Source organism: Xenopus laevis, chromosome 3S (assembly GCF_017654675.1).
Source record: "Xenopus laevis strain J_2021 chromosome 3S, Xenopus_laevis_v10.1, whole genome shotgun sequence".
In the NCBI taxonomy this organism is placed as follows: Eukaryota; Metazoa; Chordata; class Amphibia; order Anura; family Pipidae; genus Xenopus; species Xenopus laevis.
This window is the reverse complement of record NC_054376.1, coordinates 106,526,199-106,549,747: the sequence shown is the minus strand read 5'-3', so window position 1 is coordinate 106,549,747 and position 23,549 is coordinate 106,526,199. Positions and strand designations below refer to the sequence as shown.

At 39.8% G+C, this 23,549-nt stretch overlaps 1 protein-coding gene and 1 pseudogene across 3 annotated transcripts; one reads left to right on the top strand and one right to left on the bottom strand.

Annotated features, from left to right (window-relative positions):
- The first annotated feature begins 386 nt into the window (after nt 1-386).
- Nucleotides 387-16,540, top strand: LOC108713254 (interleukin-17B). 3 transcript variants are annotated; one of them, XM_041588719.1, is made up of 3 exons: nt 387-551; nt 10,198-10,532; nt 15,247-16,540. In XM_041588719.1, the coding sequence occupies exons 1-3, from the start codon at nt 411-413 to the stop codon at nt 15,500-15,502; spliced, it is 732 nt and encodes a 243-aa protein (XP_041444653.1). In that variant the 5' UTR covers nt 387-410; the 3' UTR covers nt 15,503-16,540. The 3 variants fall into 3 exon arrangements, with proteins under 3 accessions (XP_041444653.1, XP_018111644.1, XP_041444654.1); XM_018256155.2 differs by lacking the exon at nt 387-551 and adding an exon at nt 6,904-7,330; XM_041588720.1 differs by lacking the exon at nt 387-551 and adding an exon at nt 7,845-7,901.
- LOC121402043 overlaps nt 16,398-23,549 on the bottom strand; it is a 12,942-nt pseudogene continuing 5,790 nt past the window's right edge.

The window sequence follows — 23,549 nt, the reverse complement described above, 5'->3', positions numbered from 1 at the left end:
GAAATGAATAAGGCAGCACAATAACCAGTAAGGGCTGTGCTACAACGGCAGACAAGGGAGGGACAGGGGCTTATCTGTCCCACAAATTCTGGACATGCAGCTGCACGCAGCAGTTCAAGATGATGTGGGATGCCAAAAATATCTGATCCTCCATGCTGTATTCTAAAATCTGATGAGATTCGGATGGTTTCTTGTTCACTTTAAAACAATTCACGCCGGCGCTGCTCAGGCATTGCATTTTATACAGTAGATCTACAGTTCCCCAGTCTCCCCCATTGTTCAGCAACATCTCGAAGGCTAAATTATGACTAAACTATGACTTGCAGGGGAGAAAAATCCACTGCTGGCAGAAGCTTTTATTTTAATTGTGGGAAGGAAAGGGTTGAACTGTTTGGAAACGTTTTAAACTCATGCCTCTCTTGCCAAGCCACTGTATCCGCAAATGCACCTTCAGGGATTCCCAGCTGTCTACCATACAGAGCCTACACATATCTCTTGCCAAATCCTGCAGTCTCAAGCCCTGGGACATTAGCACATTACTGCACTCCAAGGTATGTTAAAGGAGAACTATACCCTAAACATGAATATGGCTATTTTATATACTGAACTTATTGCACCAGCCTAAAGTTTCAGCTTGTCAATAGCAGCAATGATCCAGGACTTCAAACTTGTCACAGGGGGTCACCATCTTGGAAAGTGTCTGTGACACTCACATGCTCAGTGGGCTCTGATCAGCTGTTGAGAAGCTAAGCTTAGGGGTCGTTGCAAATTATCCAGCAGAAAATGAGGTTGGTCTTTAATATAAGATGATGCTACAGGGCTGATTATTAAATTCTGATGCTAATTGCACTGGTTTCTGTGCTGCCATGTAGTAATTATCTGTATTAATTACTAATCAGCCTTATACTGTGACATTTCTATTCTATGTGTACTGTATATTGTGAGTGGGTCCCTAAGCTCAGTAAGTGACAGCAGCACAGAGCATGTGCAGTGAATCAGCAGAAAAGAAGATGGGGAGCTACTGGGGCATCTTTGGAGACACAGATCTTCTCAAAAACCACTGCTGAGTCTCCAAACAAGAGGTAAGGGAGAATGATTTGGCTCCTGGGATCATGGCACAGTTTGCATTGCAAATGCAGTAATGAGTTTTGAAATTAATCATATTAGGCCCAGTGGTGAACATTTTCCCTATGACATTTTCCCTAATGTTGGCTTTCGCTGTTTATTATGGGGACCGGCTGTTCATGGGAGCTCACAGGGTAATGTTATGTTACAAATCCAAAATGGGGTTTGCCAGATAAAGGATTTTTCTAGAATGGGGGGGGCACCATGACACATGACATGACTAATGACACACACAACATTTTAAACACAAGCAGATTCAAGCTGATTTAGGACAGGCAATTTCCCATGCTCCCTTGAGATTATCAGTAACTTCTCATTCCCCATAGTGAATACATTGGCACAACTGTGCTCTCAAGATACAAGAGCTACTGATGCCATCTTGAAAATGCAGCATATTTCCACCAAGTGTGGTAGATAGTCTTTGCAATGCAGTCAAGATTCCTGAAAGGTTAATGTGTTTTTGAGCCAATGCCAAAAAATGCACTTTCCTGCGTTATTTGGGCGCCAATCGAAAATACATGTTTCTTTTTTGGTGGATCCAAATCATTTCATGCGAATGTATTATAGTTACAATCATGCTGCAAAGGAATATTTAAAAATGCAGTGTAATAGCGCCACGTGGGGAATTAGCCTAAGGCACCTAAAGTGTTTAAAAACTAAGGGGTTTAGTAATCAAGGTCTGAATATCCGAACCTCGAATAATTCGTAGTTTTCTAAGCAAAAAAAAAAAAACGATAGATTTTCCCACAGTGTCTGTGCTGATTTCCGTACCGATGATTTCTGCGCAGAAAACTCTGAAAAAAATCATTGTTTTTTTGGGGAAACCTCCTTAGTTTGCCTGACCCTATTTTTTCAGGCTTTTTTCTTTCTAATTAAGGTCCATTCGTGAATTCAGAGTTACTCGGATTTCTAACTTAGAAATACTGAGATAAATTTGGACCTCTGTAAATAACCCCCTAAAAACCCCAAAAAACAGGGGTTATGAGCGTGAATTTAAGCTTTTTATTTTTGTCTACATTTAGAAAATAAAGGGATGACAAAAGAAAAAAAAAGATATACATATATATTTATTTTCCTTAGTAAAAAAGTAAAGGGCTTTGTACCAGGATTAAGGTGGAGACTCTCAGGAACAAGGAAGTCTCTCTATTTTCTCAAACACAGGGCAATGTTCCAAAAAAAAAAAAAAAAATCTTAAAAGGAATCAAATGCAAACAACATGATTTTATACTTCTCTTGTTTAGACCACACATTGATGTTAATGACGTGGCTGCAAAGCACATGATTACCTGGAAGTGCCCTTAGCCGCTCAGATAAAATATTACTATACACCCTTACTAGCAAGAGGCCTGGCTGGCATCTGAGAAGTGTGAGGATAAGCAGCCCGATTACTACTTTTATTATCATTATTAGTTCCTATTTGTGCAGGCATATTTCCTGCTCTCTCCTGATCACTGATGTTTAGACCACAGAAACAGAGGAGGTTGTTTATGAATGCACCATGTGTTACATCCATATTGTTGGCACACAGCACGTAGCAACACTGCAAATCTATGTCTATCTTTCTAACAATTCATTACTAAAACACCCACACTAGCTCTGTCCTTCACTGTCCTACACTAGTAACATAGTAACATAGTAAGTAAGGTTGAAAAAAGACACACATCCATCAAGTTCAACCGCAGCATAACTGCCAGTTGATCCAGAGGAAGGCAAAAAACCCATCTGAAGCCTCTCCAATTTGCCTCAGATGGGGAAAAAATTCCTTCCTGCCAAAATGGCAATCGGACTAGTCCCGGGATCAACTTGTACTATGAGCTATCTCCCATAACCCTGTATTCCCTCACTTGCTAAACACCATCCAACCCCTTCTTAAAGCTATCTAATGTATCAGCCTGTACAACTGATTCAGGGAGAGAATTCCACATCTTCACAGCTCTCACTGTAAAAAACCCCTTCCGAATATTTAGGCGGAACCTCTTTTCTTCTAATCGGAATGGGTGACCTCGTGTCAGCTGGAAAGACCTACTGGTAAATAAAGTATTAGAGAGATTATTATATGATCCCCTTATATATTTATACATAGTCATCATATCACCCCTTAAGCGCCTCTTCTCCATCGTGAACATCCCCAATTTGGCCAGTCTTTCCTCATAGCTAAGATTTCCCATACCTTCTACCAGCTTAGTTGCCCTTCTCTGTACCCTCTCTAATACAATAATGTCCTGTTTGAGTGATGGAGACCAAAACTGTACGGCATATTCTAGATGGGGCCTTACAAGTGCTCTGTACAGTGGAATGACCCCCTCCTCCCTTGACTCTATGCCCCTTTTAATACAGCTCAAGATCTTATTTGCCCTTGATGTTGCTGACTGGCATTGCTTGCTACAGCCAAGTTTATTATCTACAAGGACTCCAATGTCCTTTTCCATAATGGATTTGCCTAGTGCAGTCCCATTAAGGGTATAAGTGGATATTTTTACATCCCAGGTGCATGACTTTACATTTATCAACATTGAATCTCATTTGCCACTTAGCTGCCCAGATTGCCAGTTTATCAAGATCATGTTGCAAGGATGCCACATCCTGGATGGAATTAATTGGACTGGATAATTTTGTGTCATCTGCAAACACTGATACATTACTTACAACACCCTCCCCTAAGTCATTAATGAACAAGTTAAATAAAAGTGGACCCAATACTGAGCCCTGGGGGACCCCACTAAGAACCTTACTCCAAGTAGAGAATGTCCCATTAACAACCACCCTCTGTACCCGATCCTGTAGCCAGTTTCCTATCCACGTGCAAACGACTTCATTAAGCCCAACAGACCTTAGTTTAGAAAGCAGTCGTTTGTGGGGCACAGTATCAAACGCTTTGGCAAAATCCAAATAGATCACATCTACTGCCCCCCCACTGTCCAGAATCTTACTTACCACATCATAAAATGCAATCAAATTCGTCTGACATGACCCATCCTTCATAAAGCCATGCTGATTGCTGCTCATAATGCCATTGACTAGGACAAATTTTTTAATGTAATCCCTTAACAAGCCTTCAAATAATTTGTCCACCACAGATGTCAAGCTTACTAGTAGTCTTGGCTTTAGGTGGCCCGTTATATACTGTATACTGTCCATTTGTGCTTCTCCGCTCTCTTCTGCCAAGATCTTGGCCCTAACATTTATGCGAGAAGAAGCAGCTGTCCATCCCATACATTTGATAAACACGTACACTCCCTTGCCCATGACCTCTGGAACTTTTAACTCCATTAATATGATTATATATTCTATAATCCACCCTTTTGGATCCATTCTAACATGTGTTTTAAAGGAGCTTAGCCCTTTTTCTACACACCTACATACTCCACTTGTAGTGTTAATATTTTGTCTTGATACCTTTTACTTGATGCCAACTAAGATACTGTATAATTAATCCTTCTTGGAGATTGAAACATTTCTATCACAAAGTATGTTTATATGTTCTCTATTTTTTTTAATACGACAAGGACAATAACTGCTTATTATGGACGACAAGGAAAAAAGTTGCTCATTGGACGCTGTACAATCCAATCCAATTGACAAATGGCAGTTTTGTTGGCTGTGAATATGGTGATTGTGTTTTCAAGATGCAGAATAGAGGAGGACAAGGAAATGATCTCTGGGGAAATGTGTGTGTTTATAACTTTGTGAAGATGATGACTTATGAACTGGTTATTTTTACAAGTTCATGTTTATATTACAAACACCTGGAATGGTCCTCACCTGCTGTTATATACTTTATACAGAGAATATGGGTCTGTGCCAATGAGAAGCTCTGAGTCTCACTCACAAAGTGCTTTGTTAGCAATATAAGTTGTTCAGGATCAGCAGATATATCTCTGCCAGGTGCCTTAGAAAGAGTATTTGTAGAACAAAAGTTTGACCAGATGCAGCAATGGAACAACTAAATATTTATATATCTTGACTTCATATTTTAAGATGTCATGGACAACTCTGATTAAACTGTGTCATTTAGTAAAAGGCACATATATATATCCATATATATAGACTGTGGTTGTCCAGATAAGTGATCTTCCCATAATATGAATCATCATACCTTGTTTGCTAAAAATCATTTTAACATTAAAAAACCTGATAGGATGGTTTCGCCACCAATATGGATTCCTGCTGCTTACTGAGTCTCAAGTAAAAGGTACAGTACAAGTACAAGGTAAAAAAGAAATCTTTTTAAAAATGTGAATTATTTGCTTAAACATTGAGCATATGAGAGATGCCCTTCTCATTCAGAGCTTTCTGGATCCCATACCTGTTTTGTTTGAAAACTCAGCAAAATATGTTAAAGGGCATGTAAAGGCAAAAAAAATAAAATCCCATTTTTACTTTAATGAAAAAGAAACCTATCTCCAATACACTTTATTTAAAAAATGTCTACCGTTTTTATAAGAAACCTGACTGTATGCAGTAAAATCCCCCCTTCATTTACTGCTGTGGATAGGAATTGTCAGATGGTCCCTAACTGCTGAGCAGGGAAACAATCATACTTATGAACAGCAGGGGGAGCCCCCGCCTTACTTCCCAGCCATGCAGAACTCAAGCAGCTTTGTTTATGATGATCCCTAAGCAGCCCAGACCACACTGAGCATGTGCACAGTCTTAGTCTTGCAAAGATGTTTAACAAAGTTACAAGATGGTGACCCTCTGTATCCAACTTTGAAAGCATTAATTATTTGTTTGATTAGGCTTGTGGTGCAGTAAGTTCATGTTTATATTTAGTATACAAAATACAGCATTTCTGGCCTTATTCTATTTTAGACTTTACATGCCCTTTAACTTCAGTGACCTTTACTCCATTGTTACTTCATAAGAAGTGCCCTGAATTTGCTGGTGCCCACTGCAAAAACATACTATACTTAATACGCTAACACATGACCAGAGTGGATGGGCCTTCACCAACAGCAGTAGATTTCTTGTTTCTCTGTCTCTGGTCAATGGATTCCTCTGCAGTGTTTCTTTTCCTTTTGCCTTAATACGCTAAAGAGACAGCAATGGAAAGAGACAGCAATATGCCTTCTGTAAGTGTGCCAGTACTGCACACAGCCTACTCTTGGGGGGTTATTTACTAAACTCCGAATGCAAAAATCCTGAAAAATTAGTGATTTTTTTTTTTATATTGGACTTTTAAAAAATCACAAATTTTTCGGAATTTATTAAACCCCGAGGATGGAAAAGTCCGAATTAGAAAATCCAGTATGGGAGAAGTCCCAATGATTTTTGATGTGCGCTGAGTTTTGTGCAATATCCAGAAGTTTTCGGGCAAAAAAGCATTAGAAATCGGGTGAAAATTCAGAAAAAAATCATTTAAATCAGATTTTTTTCCTGCAAAGCAAATTTTAGGGAAAATGTAATAAATAAGCTTAAAAACCCGAGCGGAGTTTGTAACAGAAAATGTTGAGATAAAATCGGACTTTAACCCCCTATGTATAAGTATTAGAGCACACATAAGTCACACATCCATAAATCCAAAGCTACAGCGCTGTATGCACTCTGAGGTAACAGGCACACCATAAACGTACAGATAACATACACCATGAATAGTCAGACTAATCCCTACTCTGCTATTGCTTCTGCTGACATCCAGCTTCTCCCAAGCCCTGCTTGCTTGGACAAGCCCATGGCAAAGTCACACACACACTAACAGCATTGACTTGCTGACAATGATCTTCATGCTATTCCCAATTTAGCTGCAGCAGAACAGATTGTGTAAAGGGATACCCTTTGCCCGGGCTGCAGCTGGTAATATCACAATTTCACATTTCTCCATCTAACTCTATTAATTAGGAGATTCCGGTCTCGACTGGGTTTCCCAACAAGTGAACAAACGCTCCTATCTATCAGCCAGAGTGTGAGAACGGAGCCGCTGTGCACTGCAAACACACTACCTGCACCCACACTCAGGGCCAACAAAAACAACGCAGACCAATAGGAGAAAGGGAACAACCTGGCTTTTGTTAGCCTTCTATTCAGGAGGGAAAATAAATCTATATCAAAAGAATTAATTGGATGCAGCCCTGCCCTGTTACAGGGATTCTGTTCAGGTGAATTTCATGCCCTCAAACACTGGGAATATATTTTGTGGCAGCTGGAGAAGTCTTCCCCTGAGCCTGGAAGTCCTGCACATTTCACAATGATTGGCTCCCACACTCTGGTAAGTTTTCTGTTTAGCAGACCTGTGATATAATACTGTATATAATATATGGCGTTATAAAAGTGCCTTTTATCAGTGTCTAGTGGGTGAATTTAGTTTGCCATTGATTAAACAGGTTATGGGATGTTTTATCCAGAATAGCTCCTGACTTTTGGAAAGGCCATCTCCCATAGACCCCATTGTAATCAAATAATCCAAATTTTTAAAAATGATTTCCTTTTCTATGTGATAATAAAACAGTGGCTTGTACTTGATCCAAACTAAGATATAATTAAGGCTTATTGGAAGCAAACCCAAACTATTGGGTTTATTTCAGGTTTACAGGATTTTCTGGTAGGCTTAGGATGAAGATCCAAATTACGGAAAGATCAATTATCCGGAAAACCTCAGGTCCCAAGCATTCCGAATAACAGTTCCCATACCTGTATTATGTTTTGAACTGCTGGGCATTAACTATGTGTTTGCTTCTCTGCTAGTGTGTTGGATCCACAGTATATTTATTATATTTGCATTGGATTTTATTGAGTGTATGAAGGATACTCTGCTGACATTGGGTATGATAAGTTGCCATGTGAGTATATGCATGTGTATATACACTGAATATATTATACAGTTAGGCCCATAAATCTTTGGACAGATCTGTGTACATTACCACAATGAATTTTAAATGAAACAACTCTGATGCAGTTGAACTGCAGACTTTCAGCTTTAATTCAGTGGGTTGAACAGAAGGATTGCGTAAAAATGTGAGGAACTAAAGACTTTTTTTTAACACAGTCACTTCATTTCAGGCGCTCAAAAGTAATAAGACAAATTAAAAAACTGAAAATAAAACGTTCATTTCTAATACTTGGTTGAAAACCCTTTGCTGGAAATGACAGCAAAGGATCATGAGCTGTTCCACGCCAAAGGATCATGAGCTGTTCCACGCCTTCTCCAGGTTGATCTTGGTTTCATCGGCTCTGCTGGCTTTTTTAGATGTTTTTTAGCAAAGTCCATCTATTCTTGATGCTTATGAGTGGCTTGCACCTTGCAGTGCACCCTCTGTATTTACTTTCATGTCTTCTCTTTATGGTAGACTTGGATATCGATATACCGACCTCCTGGAGAGTGTTTTCACTTGTTTGGCTGTTGTGAAGGGGTTTCTCTTCACCATGGAAATGATTCTCCAACCACTGTTGTCTTCCCTGGACGTCCGGGTCTTTTTGCGTTGCTGAGTTCACCAGTGATTTCTTTCTTTCTCAGGATGTACCAAACTGTAGATTTTGCCACTTCTAATGTTGTAGCAATTTCTCGGATGGGTTTTTTCTGTTTTTGCAGCTTAAGGATGGCTTGTTTCACCTACATGGAGAATTAATTTGATTGCATGTTGTCTGTTCACAGCAACATCTTCCACATACAAGCACCTAGGGTTGCCACCCGACCAGTATTTTACCGACCTAGCCTGTAAAACACCTGCCAAGGCCGGGACCGGTATTACAAATTTACCGGCAATGTAGCTGCCAGTAAATTTGTAATACCCTTCAAAAAGAGCTCTCGGCCTGCTCCCAATCCCCTGTAACTTATCTTTTCTCCTCAGTCTTTGGTTCTCCATGCTGTGGCCCTGCCCCTTTTGCCGTCACTGCCCGCCGCCCCTTTTGTTCCCTCCCCCCCACCAGCTGGTAAAAAATATAAGAAAAGTAGGCAACCCTACAAGCACCCGCACCCCTCAAATCAACTCCAGGGCTTTTATCTGCTTCATTGATAATGACATAATGAAGGAATTGCCCACAACTGCCCATGAAATAGCCTTTGAGTCAATTGTCCAGTTACTTTTGAGCCCCTGAAATGAAGTGATTGTGTTAAAAGAAGGCTTTAGTTCTTCACATTTTTATACAATCTTTTTGTTCAGCCCACTGAATTAAAGCTGAAAGTCTGCAGTTCAACTGCATCTGAGTTGTTTCATTTAGAATTCATTGTGATAATGTACAGAACCAAAGTTAGAAAAAAGTTGTCTCTGTCCAAAGATTTATGGTCTAACTGTATATGGCCTTTTTGTTCTAGTTCCTTTTTTGTATAAAACATTGTGGAAATGATTGGAAAGGATGTCTTTTCTGACAGGACATGAGGTGTCGTGTGCTGCTTTCTTTTCAAAATGTCCCTGTGACGGATGTTTATGTGAGCCCCTTTGTGTATGGGAAATATCATTGCATGCTTTATTTTGTGCTGCAGATTAAAGTTTGCTGCTCTGTCCTTTCTCCTGCGCTGGTGTTTAATCACCTGATTCCCAGAGAGAGACCAAGCCATGGATGTATGTAGCCAAGTCTGGACTATGTTTCCCATACTTGGGGCAGCAGTTGATAAAGCTGACATAGTTATCACAATTAGTGGACTAATCAGGATCAGTCATTTATTAAGATACCTGCTTTTCTTTATACCATGGGCCAATATATTACACAGAGGGCCCTTCTACAATTTATAAAACGTAAATGTAGGATTGAGGAAATCATAGAATCTTAATATCCTTCAGCAATATCATTTACCATGAGATGATAAACATTGTGAGAATTCTTGTAATGATATTTTTCTGTGTTAACTAGTGCTAGTTGTGTAATTGACCCATCAATGGGTCTGGATACTGCAGATATTGGCTACATATCTTTAGTAGCTTCAGAAGTTTTGTGCATTCCACATTTACTTAAATGACCAAGACATAGTTCACCATTCAACTGCTGTGATGGATTATTATGAAGTGTTTATATATACAATATACTCTGTGAGCATAACCCAGAGCAAAATGAAACAAGTGGTGGTTGGGACACACTGTATATAATTGTCTAGTTGCCTGTTTGAAGTACTTTCTCATTTACTGTTGACTTTCTTCACAGTTCCTTTTGATTGCAACTTCCCTACTTGTGGCTCAGGCGCTCAGCTCAGATGCTCCAAATCCTTCAAAAGGCAGAAAAAGAGGTCACTTGAAAGGAAAGAATATTCATGGATCCAATCAAGACAGAGCAAAGGGCAAAGCTTCTCCTGATCCCGTATTAGGTGGAAACTCTTTTGCTCCATCTCAGTTATATAGTTTGGTGGAGGATTATGAACGGAGTCTCATGGAAATGGTGAGTCAGCTGAGGAACAACACTGATCCATCTGGGAATCGCTGTGAAGTCAGTCTAAGACTTTGGCTTTCTAACAGGAGAAGCCTTTCACCCTGGGCCTACAGGTGAGTCTCATGAAGTGGAATTTACTTTACATTACAAATAATCCCCTCTACCATATAACATTTTATTCCTGACTCTGCACATTATATTGGTGTGTAGACAGCCATCTTAGGTCATTGTGCTTGATCCTGTGTTTTCAGAAAAAGCCAGTATTTCACAATAGACCTGCTTTCAGATAAGCAATTGTGATAAACTATGAGTGCTATTGTCATATTTATGCCTAGCAATGCAGGTGTTAGGGACCTGTTATCCTGTTACCTCCCCATTGTGTTGTTGTCAGGCTGTTAGGAGGAAAGGAAGGGGGTAATATCACTCTAATTGTGCAGCACAGCACATGACTGAGGGAACCTGGGAAACTAACATGTCTAGCCCTATGTAATATTTCAATATTAAATATAAAAAAAATCTGTTTGCTTTTTTGAAAAATAGATTTCACTGCATAATTCAGATTCAGCATTTTGAAAAATAAAACATGTTTTCCCAATGGTAAGGACATGGAAAAAGTATAAAGGATGACCTTCAGGCAGCAGCTCTTAGTTTTTTTGCTCTAATTGCAAGTTGCAGACTTATGTGCCCAAAAATGTGTCATGTAAATGATTCTGTTTGAAGGTTGCCCTCTTTATTATTGCATTTATTCTACTGTATGTGGGCAACTGGGTCTATTGTGAATATTCTATAGCTGGCCATAGACTCAAAGATCAGATTTCTGTCGGCTGCCGATATATCTCCACACGTATTGCCAATTGTACGATTTTCAGTGGGAGACTGTCACTAGCTTTGGTCGGACATAACTTTCGTACGATTGCTGTCAGGGGCAGAACATCGGCTGATCTGTTCTTTTCTACTTTATTTGATCAGAATGGTTAGTGGCAGGTTGGGAGATGGGAAAAGTCAGATCGTACGATGATTCCTACGATGGGATATTTGCGTCTATGGCCAGCTTAAGTAAAATGCAGTAACAATGATGTTTGTACATTGAGTAATTTTTTTGAATCCCTGGCAAAAACGAGGCTCCCTCTTGCCAAATCCTATTCACATGTCGCCTCTCTATGGGGGACCCAGGCCTTTAGGGCTTCCAAAGCATCAGCTCAGTAGAAGAACCAAGTGCTTCTAGTCAAACAGAAAAAAAAGGGAGAAAAGAGAGAAGGGAGTAACTTATCTCACATAATTACCTACATGTGAAGTATCTTCTTGCTGCTAGGCATCTTGTATCTCTTTGTCATCATGTCCTCACAAGACTCCATAAAGTTCTCAGCTGTGTCCCCTACATCTACAGTATTTACCTCCACTTGTGGAAATCATTTTACCAGCTTGTTACAGGAAATAAGTAATGAAATGATTAGTGCACCAACCCTGCCTTCCCAGCAACTGGGTCTGATCATCAAGTGTTCTTCACATTGCAATGTGGGGCATCTTTACTACACTTACATTGAATGTATCACAGGGAAAGGTAAATCCCAGGGAGACTTGGTAAACCACCAAGAATACAAGTAATTACTATGCACCTGTAAAGAGATTAATGAATTAATGTTTTTCAATTAGCATCCTCTATTTGATGTACAACTTTTTTTTACACCTGTGTAAAAAGTTAAATAGCATTATTATCAAAATATATCAAATGTATTGCTGCATGCCTGAAAATTAAAAAAATACTAATACATTGAACAGAAGCTACTTTAAGGTGTAAAATCCCACTAACCTTTAAATTATCATATTTATTTATTAAGCAGGTTCTGAAGTGCTTTACATTCTTTTATAACAAAACGGTTGTACAAAAAATGAATGCAATTCAGCTGTAACATTCCACTAAAGGGATCCTGTCATCGGAAAACATGTTTTTTCAAAATACATCAGTTAATAGTGCTACTCCAGCAGAATTCTGCACTGAAATCCATTTCTCAAAAGAGCAAACAGATTTTTTTATATTCAATTTTGAAATCTGACATGGGACTAGACATTTTGTCAATTTCCCAGCTGCCCCTGGTCATGTGACTTGTGCCTGCACTTTAGGAGAGAAATACTTTCTGGCAGGCTGCTGTTTTTCCTTCTCAATGTAACTGAATGTGTCTCAGTGAGACATGGGTTTTTACTATTGAGTGTTGTTCTTAGATCTACCAGGCAGCTGTTATCTTGTGTTAGGGAGCTGTTATCTGGTTACCTTCTCATTGTTCTTTTGTTTGGCTGCTGGGAGGGGGGAGGGGTGATATAACTCCAACTTGCAGTAAAGAGTGATTGAAGTTTATCAGAGCACAAGTCACATGACTTGGGGCAGCTGGGAAATTGACAATATGTCTAGCCCCATGTCAGATTTCAAAATTGAATATAAAAACATCTGTTTGCTCTTTTGAGAAATGGATTTCAGTGCAGAATTCTGCTGGAGCAGCATTATTAACTGATTCAATTTTTTTTTTTCCCATGACAGTATCCCTTTAAAGGAGAAGGAAAGGTTAAAACTAAGTAAGTCTTATCAGAAAGGTCCATCTAAATATACCAGTAAACCCCCCAAATAATGTTGCTCTGAGTCCCCTGTCAAAAGAAACACTGCATTTCTTTCCTTCTATTGTGTACTCATGGGCTTCTGTATCAGACTTCCTGTTTTCAGCTTAAACCTCATTGCCCTGGGCAAGAGCATGCTCAGTTTGCTCCTCTCTCCCTCCCTTCTCTGCTGTAATCTGAGCCCAGAGCAGGGAGAGACTCAGGCAGGAAGTGATGTCACACCATGTTAATACTGCAGCTCCTATACTAAACAAACAGAGAGTTTCTAGAGCTTTTTACTCAGGTATGGTAAAACATTCTACAGAATAAATATAGCATTCTATCTTGCACTATTGCAGCTAATCTATTGGCAATAAAATGCCTCTGTAGCTTTCCTTCTCCTTTAACAATCTAATCATCATCATCATCACCATCATGTATCTATAAATAAAAAGCAAGTTACTATAATTTTTAACAAACAGGGTATAATAATTGAACAAACATTGATTACAGACTAAAAATAAGATCAGAGGGCCCTGCTCACTACACAATAGCAATGTTTCGGTTTTTACAATACTTTTATTAGTGTGAGTCCATCAGTTCCTCTCTGCTGTGTGTGCCCTGTATCTATTGCAACAAAGTAAATGCTTCTGTGCAAGAGCAATTGTCCTTTTCCATCTATCCCCATAGTAGAGGCAGTGCTTCCCTATGTGGGATGTACTACAGACATAATTAGATGGGAGAGATGGGATTAGCCTGGGCAGCTGCAGCCCCATTAAATAGCCAAGTAGTATGTCCTCTTTTGTAGGAGTGCCACAGTCTTGTGTTTGGGGTGCACTTGGGATGGCCAAATGAGAATGTGAATACATGTAGAGTTTTAGGATCACTGTATCCTGGGAATGCCGGTCACTGACATACAGAACGCAGATGTTATACACATAAGATAATAATGATTTAGTGACCAGGCGGTGTCAAGTTGATAAGCTCACATCCCCCTGTTTGCCTTTCCCTTCCAATTAGAACAATCCTTCAAGATACCTCATTATGAGCAAGAGTTGTATGAAACCCTCTCATCTGCTGAATTTCAGCTTAATTAACAATCCCCTATCCTACAAATTCAATGTACACTGATAGCACACAGGGTATTTTCTCTGCTGGAGTAAAAAAATGAACTTGGAGAAAACAGCTTGTGGCACAACTTTCCTACCAGTTTAACTGCCAGTTCCCATAGCCGACACCCTCCATCATGTGGGGAAAAATAGAATTAACCTCTCTGAGCACTTATTCAAATCCTTTCTATAGGCCATACAGTCTGATTAAACCTGTCCCATCATTGTCCTCAAGTTGCAGGGCTCCCTATCAGCACCTTGTAATAGAAGTAATACCATCCCAGATACTACAATTTCATAGCTCCTGTAAGGTACTATCAAACACCCCGGTCATCATAGTCTCTCTCTCTACAGAATTACTACAAGTATGGGCAGGGCCGGCCTTAGGCCTATTGGACCAATTGGGCCCAATTGGGCCCCGCGCCTCTGGGGGCCCCGCACCAGAGGGCAGCACAGGTAATATTTCCCCCAGCACATGATGCTGCCTGGCCTGCCCCCAACTCCTCTCACTCTCTTACCTTGTCTGCCCCTTTCCTTTCTATTTTGTGCCTGTATGCCCTTATTTTCCTAAATACTTGGTGTGTCGGGAGCCAGCAAAACTTTGTCTAGGGGCCCCGCCAACATGGTCCCAATTGGGCCCCACATTTGATAGGACCAGCCCTGAGTATGGGGCCCGTTATCCAGAATGCTTGGGACTTGATAATTATTCTGTAATATGGATCTCTATAGTTTATGTCTACCAAATAATCATTTAAAGTGGACCTGTCACCCAGACACACAAAGCTGTATAATAAAAGTCCTTTTCAAATTAAACATGAAATCTAAATTCCATTTGGATCCTGGATAAGATATATATATATATATAGATATATATTCAATACATATATATATTTATATATATATATATATATATACAGTATATATATATCCGAGTAGGATGTGGATGTAGCATAATCAACCCCCACAAGTCCCTGTTGGTCCCCTGAATCTGTACTAACACTGTGACCCACAGCTCTGTCTCTCTGTTGTCTGCAGTTCTTCAGTTCCATTATAATCTATATTCAGTCGTTAGTTGCTAGACTGCTTTGATATGTTGGGTCCTAACAGGAATATCTGGTTCTATTCCCCCCAGTATAAATCATGATGAAAATCGCATTCCAGTTGATATTCCAGAAGCAAGATGCCTATGCACAGGCTGTGTTAACCCTTTCACCATGAAGGAGGATTTCAGTATGACAAGTATACCCATCTACAGCAAGATCCCTGTGCGGAGGCGGCTGTGCGAAGGAAGCACTTCTCCAATCAGGCCACGGAGACGGAAGAAGTGCCACAAAGAGTACATAGATGTCATGGAGAACATAGCCGTGGGCTGCACCTGTATATTCTGAGAGCCTCCCTTGCTCTGTTGGATTTGCACTAAAGTTCTTTATATCAAATATCAGAATTACGCAGCACCCACATCCCTACGATAGACTTGATGCCACTGACACAGCCCAGCACATATACCAACATAAACGAGGAAAGCACAGCTTTTGTGCTCCATCAGGAATGCGCCAATACATAGACCAACTTTGTTCTATAGAGTTTGTCCCTTATCCATGTTTTATACACAGACACCTTTGCATCAGGCCACAATCTGTCATTTCCCTGCTTAAAGGAGAAGGAAAGCTACCAAAGTAGTTTATTGTTAATAGATTAGCCACAATAGTGCAAGTTAAAACACAATTTTTATTCTTTAGAATGCTTTTCCATACCTGAGTAAACAGCACTAGATACTGTCTCTTTTTGTTTAGGATAGCAGCTGCCATATTAGCTGGCTGTGACATAACTTCCTGCTAGGGTTGCCACCTTTTCTGGAAAAAAATACCGGCCTTCCTATTTATTTATCTTTTTTTTCCCTATTAATAACATTGGGATCAACCATCTTTTTTACCGGCCAGGCCGGTAAAATACAGACCACGTGGCAACCCTACTTCCTGCCTGAGTCTCTCCCTGCTCACTCATAGGTCTGAGTTCAGATTACAGCAGGAAGGGGGAGGGAGGGGGAGAGGAGCAAACTGAGCATGCTCAAGCCCAAGCCCTGGAAGTTTATGCTGAGAATAGGAAGTCTGATACAGAAGCCCATGTGTACACAATAGAAGGAAAGAAGTGTAGTGTTTCTTGTGACACTGAGCCTCATTACTTTGAGGTTTTACTGGTGTATTTATATAGACCTTTCTGATAAAGCCTACTTAGTTTTAAACTTTCCTTCTCCTTTAAAGTTACTTTGTATTTCGGTTTCTTTCACCAAGCAAAGGTATAGGTTTGCGAGTACCAGAAGTTTGTCATGTTAGCAAAGCCTCCCACTGGCATCGAGTCTGTTATATACCATTCATCTTCATCCAAAATAAAGTCTTAATTCAATAAAACCAAGTTACCAAGTGAAAGCTGATTATCTGTGGTTCTTACAGAACATTGTTTTCCCTATTCAACATCAACATTCCAGATTCAAAAACAGGAGCCTGTTTCACAACCCAGTTTCTTTAAGGCAAACTTTTAGTACGAGATAGAGAGGGATATTCTGGGACAATTTGCAATGGGTTTTCATTTTTTATTGTTTATGGATTTTGAGTTATTTAGCTTTTTATTTTTTTCAGCTCTCCAGTTTGTAATTTCAGCAATCCGCTTGTTAGGGTCCAAATTACCCTAGCAACCATGCACGGATTTTAACAAGCGATTGAAATATGAGTAGGAGACGGACTGAATAGAAATGTTATCGTTTATAGCAGCTGGTCAACTCCAGATTGTGGGTTAGACCAAGTGCTGGCACAAGGGTTCTTCTAGCAGCTGGTCAACGCCACAGCGTAGGTTATACTGAGTGCTGGCTATTTCTTTCTGTGTTTCATGCTTTTGGTTTTGCCGAAATCAGCCAAGTGCGCCTGCACCCAAGCCAACACAGCAGTTCCGGGAAGCAGGAGAGGAGGCTAATCCCTGGGTAGGAGCTTATTTTCAGCTCCCATCTGGCATTAGACTTAAGATGGCCATAGACGCAAATATCTGATCGTATGAATCCTCGATGCATACGAATTTCGGACGATGTGTGGAGAGTCCCAACATTTTTCACATGGTCGCTTGGTCGATTGGCCAAGTTAAAAGATTTCTGTCGGCTGCCGATCGGACGATTTTCAGTGGGAGACTGTCACCAGCTTTGTCGGACATAACATTCATACGATTTCTGTAGGGGCAGAACATCCGCTGATCTGTTCTTTTACTACTTTATTTGATCTGAAAGGTTAAAGGCAGGTCTGGAGATGGGGAAGTCTTATCGTTCGAGGATTCGAACGATCTGATCTTTGCGTCTATGGCCAGCTTGCTACATTTCTACACAAGTGTCCTAGGGGCAAATTTACTTACCTCCGTAGATCCGCCAGCGTTGTCTTTGCAGCACTTCGCCAGGCGTAGATTCGTCAGGACATCGCAAATTCACGAAGATCCGAAGTTCCGCAAAAGTTACTGATCGTTTCCGAAGTTGCGCTAGCGAAGTTACGATGAGAGGTCCGAAGTTGCAATAGCGAAGGCTAATTTGCATACGGCGCCAAATTTGAATTTCAATGGACGTGTATGCAGCAGCGTATACAGAACACTACACAAGCGCAGGGAAACTTGATAAAAGTTTATTTAGGTTTTCTAATGCCCTACACATGTAGGGGGGAAGGTGGGCACCCTAAAAAAAATTCAATCTTTTTCAGCCAGCGTTTTTTGGGACTTTTTTTTTTTAAAACTCCTATTTACTCTGTTGCACTTCGCCTGCTCTAACCTGGTGAAGTAAACTCTGGCGAAGGAGGTCACGTTCAGAAAAAGACCAATCTTAGTAAATCTGAGTATTTTCGCCCCCTTCGAATTTTCGCCAGGGTAACTGATAGTAAATTTGCAAACTTGTGAAATGACTTCAGTTAGTCACTTTGCCCTTTAGTAAATTTGCCCCCTAGTGTTATTGACAGTAACACTTTAAAGTACTTCCCCACAAATTGACCCACAACTACTGACTAGAGCCAGAAAAAAACCCACCAAATATAAATAAAATGAAAACAAAAACTATTGCTCTGTAAAGTTACAGCTTTATTGTTAGTTCAAGGGTAAACACCTTTCCTCGCTGCCCTGTGTTTCAGGAGCACTGACAATCATACTATCTGACCTTGCTGTTTACATTTCAGTCCCTCATTCAAAAGACTGGTTGCTATGGTTAATTGCAAATTTTAGGGAGCTTGGAATAGTGATGGGGGACCCAGTGAGAGTGGGATTTGGGGGATAAGGTCTATTTGCTTACCAACTGTAAATATCAGTATTCTTATAGCATGGGTGTTTTACTTATCCAGCATAATTGAGTTTTAAAGCTTTCAAAAGATATTTACCACACGTATGCCTAATTATTTAATAACTATACAGTATTCAAACCTTCTCTGATCTTACACTTTGAAAAGCAAAAATAATGGGTGTATTTAGCCGAATCTGTATAAAAGCATTCATGAACAACAGAAGACAGCACTCTATTGATTTTTTTGTTTTGTTTTAAAATCCTTTTGGCAGACATGGCGAAAGTATATTCCTGTGTCTGTTCCAGTGTTTAAATAAATGAATAAAACAGGAAAGTTTCATTTCTTGTTCAGTGCAAAAAAGGCAAGTTCTTTTCCTAGGGACAATCCAACTGTTCCGCCTTAAATCACTGCCTTTTTGTATGGTGAAATGAAAGCTTTGTTTCATGCTTGCTCATGTCAAGTGTTACATTCTCAGTGCAATATTTACAAAGCAGAGAATAAAATGCCAGTTTGTTACAGTTCAGTTTTCAGCTTGTGCAGCAGGTCAAGTTGCTCTATTTTCTCATTGATCTAATACCAGCGATTGAAGGCCAAGAGGGCCATATTCTTGGCTAGCCCACACTAGTCCACTTAAAGGGATACTGTCATCGGAAAACATGTTTTTTTCAAAACGCACCAGTTAATAGTGCTACTCCAGTAGAATTCTGCACTGAAATCCATTTCTCAAAAGAGCAAACAGATTTTTTTATATTCAATTTTGAAATCTGACATGGGGCCAGGGCCGCTTCTGCCATGAGGCAAGGTGAAACCCTTGCCTCAGGCGGCAGCTAGCGGCCAGTTACAAGGGGCAGCAAAAAGCCGCCTCTTGTAACTTTAAGAGTTTTAAGGTTTTAACCCGGAAATTCGGCTCCGCTAGTGCAAAGAGCGCTATTGCGCTCAATGCACTAGCGATACTGCCCCCTGAAACCCGCTCTGACGCTAATTTTTAAGCGCGGAGCGGGAGAGGAGGGGGGCGGCATCTGGGCTGCTGCCTCAGGCGGCAGCAGCCCCAGAATCGGCGCTGCATGGGGCTAGACATTTTGTCAGTTTCCCAGCTGCCCCCAGTCATGTGACTTGTGCCTGCACTTTAGGAGAGAAATGCTTTCTGGCAGGCTGCTGTTTTTCCTTCTCAATGTAACTGAATGTGTCTCAGTGAGACATGGGTTTTTACTATTGAGTGTTGTTCTTAGATCTACCAGGCAGCTGTTATCTTGTGTTAGGGAGCTGCTATCTGGTTACCTTCCCATTGTTCTTTTGTTTGGCTGCTGAGGGGGGAGGGGGGGGGATATCACTCCAATTTACAGTACAGCAGTAAAGAATGATTGAAGTTTATCAGAGCACAAGTCACATGACTTGGGGCAGCTGGGAAATTGACAATATGTCTAGCGCTATGTCAGATTTCAAAATTGAATATAAAAAAATCTATTTGCTCTTTTGAGAAATGGATTTCAGTGCAGAATTCTGCTGGAGCAGCACTATTAACTGATTCATTTTGAATTTTTTTTTCTTCTCATGACAGTATCCCTTTAAGTAATACAGTTCATCATGCATTATTATTCTAGGTATGGACCATGAGAACCCATAACTTGGAATAGCCTGCCATTCTATTACCTGCAGAAAATAATAGGAATTAAAGGAAAACTATACCCCCAAAATGAACACTTCAGCAACAGATAGTTTATATCATATTAAGTGGCATATTAAAGAATCTTACCAAACTGGAATATATATTTAAGTAAATATTGCCCTTTTACATCTCTTGCCTTGAGCCACCATTTCGTGATGGTCTGTGTGCTGCCTCAGAGATCACCTGACCAGAAATACTACAACTCTAACTGTAACAGGAAGAAGTGTGGAAGCAAAAGACACAACTCTGTATGTAATTGGCTCATGTGACCTAACATGTATAATTTGTTGGTTTGTTTGTGAGTAAAGTGAATCATACGATCCCAGGGGGCGGCCCTTATTTTTTAAAATGGCAATTTTCTATTTATGATTACCCAATGGCACATACTACTAGAAAAGTGTTTTATTATGAAAATGGTTTATTTACATGAAGCAGGATTTTACATATGAGCTGTTTTATGCAATATCTTTTTATAGAGACCTACATTGTTTGGGGGGTATAGTTTTCCTTTAAATAAGGTCTTTAAGTCCTTTCTGTCAAGAGGATGAGGTGATAACAAACGCCAAACCGCAGCTTCTTGTGGGGGGTTTGCGGCGGAAACCGACACATTGACTGGGCAAAGGCTCTTAAGGATGTAGAAGGTTCATACGTTTTGTAAGTCTGGGCTCACCACTGACAAGATATTGGAAAAGGGGAAAAGCTTTGGCTCTGGGAAACCGAAATAGGAGGAATTGAGGTAACCATGAACAATGGAGGAGATCACACGATGGTAGGTGCCATTAGGTAGTTGTCTAGAAGGCTGAGAGTTCAGAGATGGGGTACCCAGCCTTGTGCAAGGGAGCAGCAACTATCACCAGGTCATAGAAATAAGAACCAATTGGTCCCTCTTGTTCATACTGTACTTCATACAGTGGTCGTTTTTCAATAAGGAAGCGGATATACCAAATTTATTTATAAAGGATAAGTAAACCTTAAAAAGTTAATGTTAAATTGATGAGGGGGCTATTCTAAGCACTTTTGTAATTTACACTCAGTATTTATACTTTTTAAATTCCAAGAGATTAAGGGATACATGTACTGTTAATACGAATGAATTTTGTTACAACAGCGCCGCCTGCTGGTCATTTCCCCACCAGTCTGACCACCAAGTAGTCAAGGAAGTTGTCAGGAGAGAGAAAGAGGCTGCTCTGATGTTCTTCTGCTTAGGAAAGATGTGAGAAAGGTTTCTAATTTTATTCCTAAGCAGAAGAACATCAGAGCAGCCTCTTTCTTTTTCTTGACAACTTTCTTGACTACTTGTTGGTCAGACTGGTGGAAAAACCAGCAGGTGGTGCTGTTGTAACAAAATTCATTCATATTAACAGTACATCTATCCCTTAATATCTTGGAATTTAAAAAGGATAAATAATGAATTTAAATTACAAAAGTGCTTAGAATAGCCATCTCATCAATTTTACATTCACTTATTTTTAAGGATTACTTATCCTTGTGCAAGTCTATTGCTATAAAACACTTCCTCTGATTATATGTGTGCACACATTCGCTCAGGAATGGGGAATGTATTCTTGGTCAGTTCCATGGTGATGTTATTGTAAATCCTTGCTACAGATGCATGCAGTAAATGAACACAAAAGCTACTGGTGATATATGATATATTCATAACTCTTTATTAAAATACCAATGAAATCTAGTTTTTCAGGTAAGAAGATAGGAAAATGCATCTTCTCTGGCACAGTAACAATTACCTGGTACATTAAAGAAAAAAGAGAGAGATGGTGGTGCATAATGCCGAGCAGTAATAGTAGTAGCTCAGTGGTAATCAATTAATGTTCATTGACTCTACTGTATTCAGCAAATCTGAAAAAAGAAGGCTAAAATGAAAATGACTTTTCATGCATACAGTATATACCTGGCAAGCATGAATAAGCAAGGATGCCAAAAAGCCACTAGACTGCACTGTAACCAGACTGTCTGCCAGGTGACTGCGGATTTGTGGTTTTTAAAGGGCATGTAAAGGCAAAAAAATAAAATCCCATTTTTACTTTCTGTAATGAAAAAAAAAAAACCTATCTCCAATATACTTTAATTAAAAAATGTGTACCGTTTTTATAAGAAACCTGACTGTATGCAGTGAAATTCTCCCTTCATTTACTGCTGTGGATAGGAATTGTCAGATGGTCCCTAACTGCTGAGCAGGGAAACAATCATACTTATGAACAGCAGGGGGAGCCCCCGCCTTACTTCCCAGCCATGCAGAACTCAAGCAGCTTTGTTTATGATGATCCCTAAGCAGCCCAGACCACACTGAGCATGTGCACAGTCTTAGTCTTGCAAAGATGTATAACAAAGTTACAAGATGGTGACCTTCTATAGGCAACTTTGAAAGCATAAATTATTTGTTTGATTAGGCTTGTGGTGCAGTAAGTTCATGTTTAGATTTAGTATACAAAATACAAGATTTCTAGCCTTATTCTATTTTAGACTTTACATGCCCTTTAAATGTTTCTGACCAAGCCAGGAAATGTACTTGATTACTCGGCCGGCACGACTAAAAGATTTTCGGTTTCCGACTATTTTAGGAAGAATGTCAAATCAACCATCCAGCCAACATTCGCTGCACAGATCCAGATCTTTATTTTGTCCATTGAGTGCAGTCATAAGGGAAGAGCAAAAACATCATAAATAAGAACTAACTTCACTTTTACTAATACTTAAATGCAAAGGAACAGAGGATGGATCATTCCTAAAATAAATAAATACATGTGTACACAGAACACAAAGCAGGGTAAATCAATATACTGTACCTGTGTTGTGCAGGCATATGACAATCACCTTCCCATGGATCACATTAGATTTTGACATCTTTAGCAGTCCTGCACACACCAACTTGTTACCTCCTTCTACAGCCCATATGTTCCCATGTTCTAGCCAAAGACATGGCCCCTGTTGGTGAAGGGGAAAAAAGGAGTCCTCTGAAATGACTGTAGATTTTTGCATTCAGAGAGTACAGAAGCAGAATCAAAAATGCTTATATTTACCTAAATAGACAGCAGGTGCCCAGGATTTCATACAAACATATATTTGGTACTGAGTGCTGAAAGCTGTAGTAATAAGGGTCATATTTTACTCTTCTGAGTGTAATATTATACCAACTTACCAAAGAATTTGATACAGATTCAAGTTCATTATTTGCATGTCTTTACCTCAACCAAAATGCTTTTCTAGTGGATCCACATCCCTGGCTTTAAATATGCTGATTGGAAATCCCTGCATTATACTAATGCTTCCCAATAAGGGCAAAACTGGTCTGCCCGTGTAAATTGAAATTTTAATCCTGGGCTTCCTTCCCAGAATTTCTTCTGCCGAATTTAAAGTGGACATTTAATCTATTACCATTTATCTTAAAAAGTGTGAGTTATATGCATCAGCTTGTAGCACCATTTAGTGCCTAATACAACTAACTTGCTCGTTAGC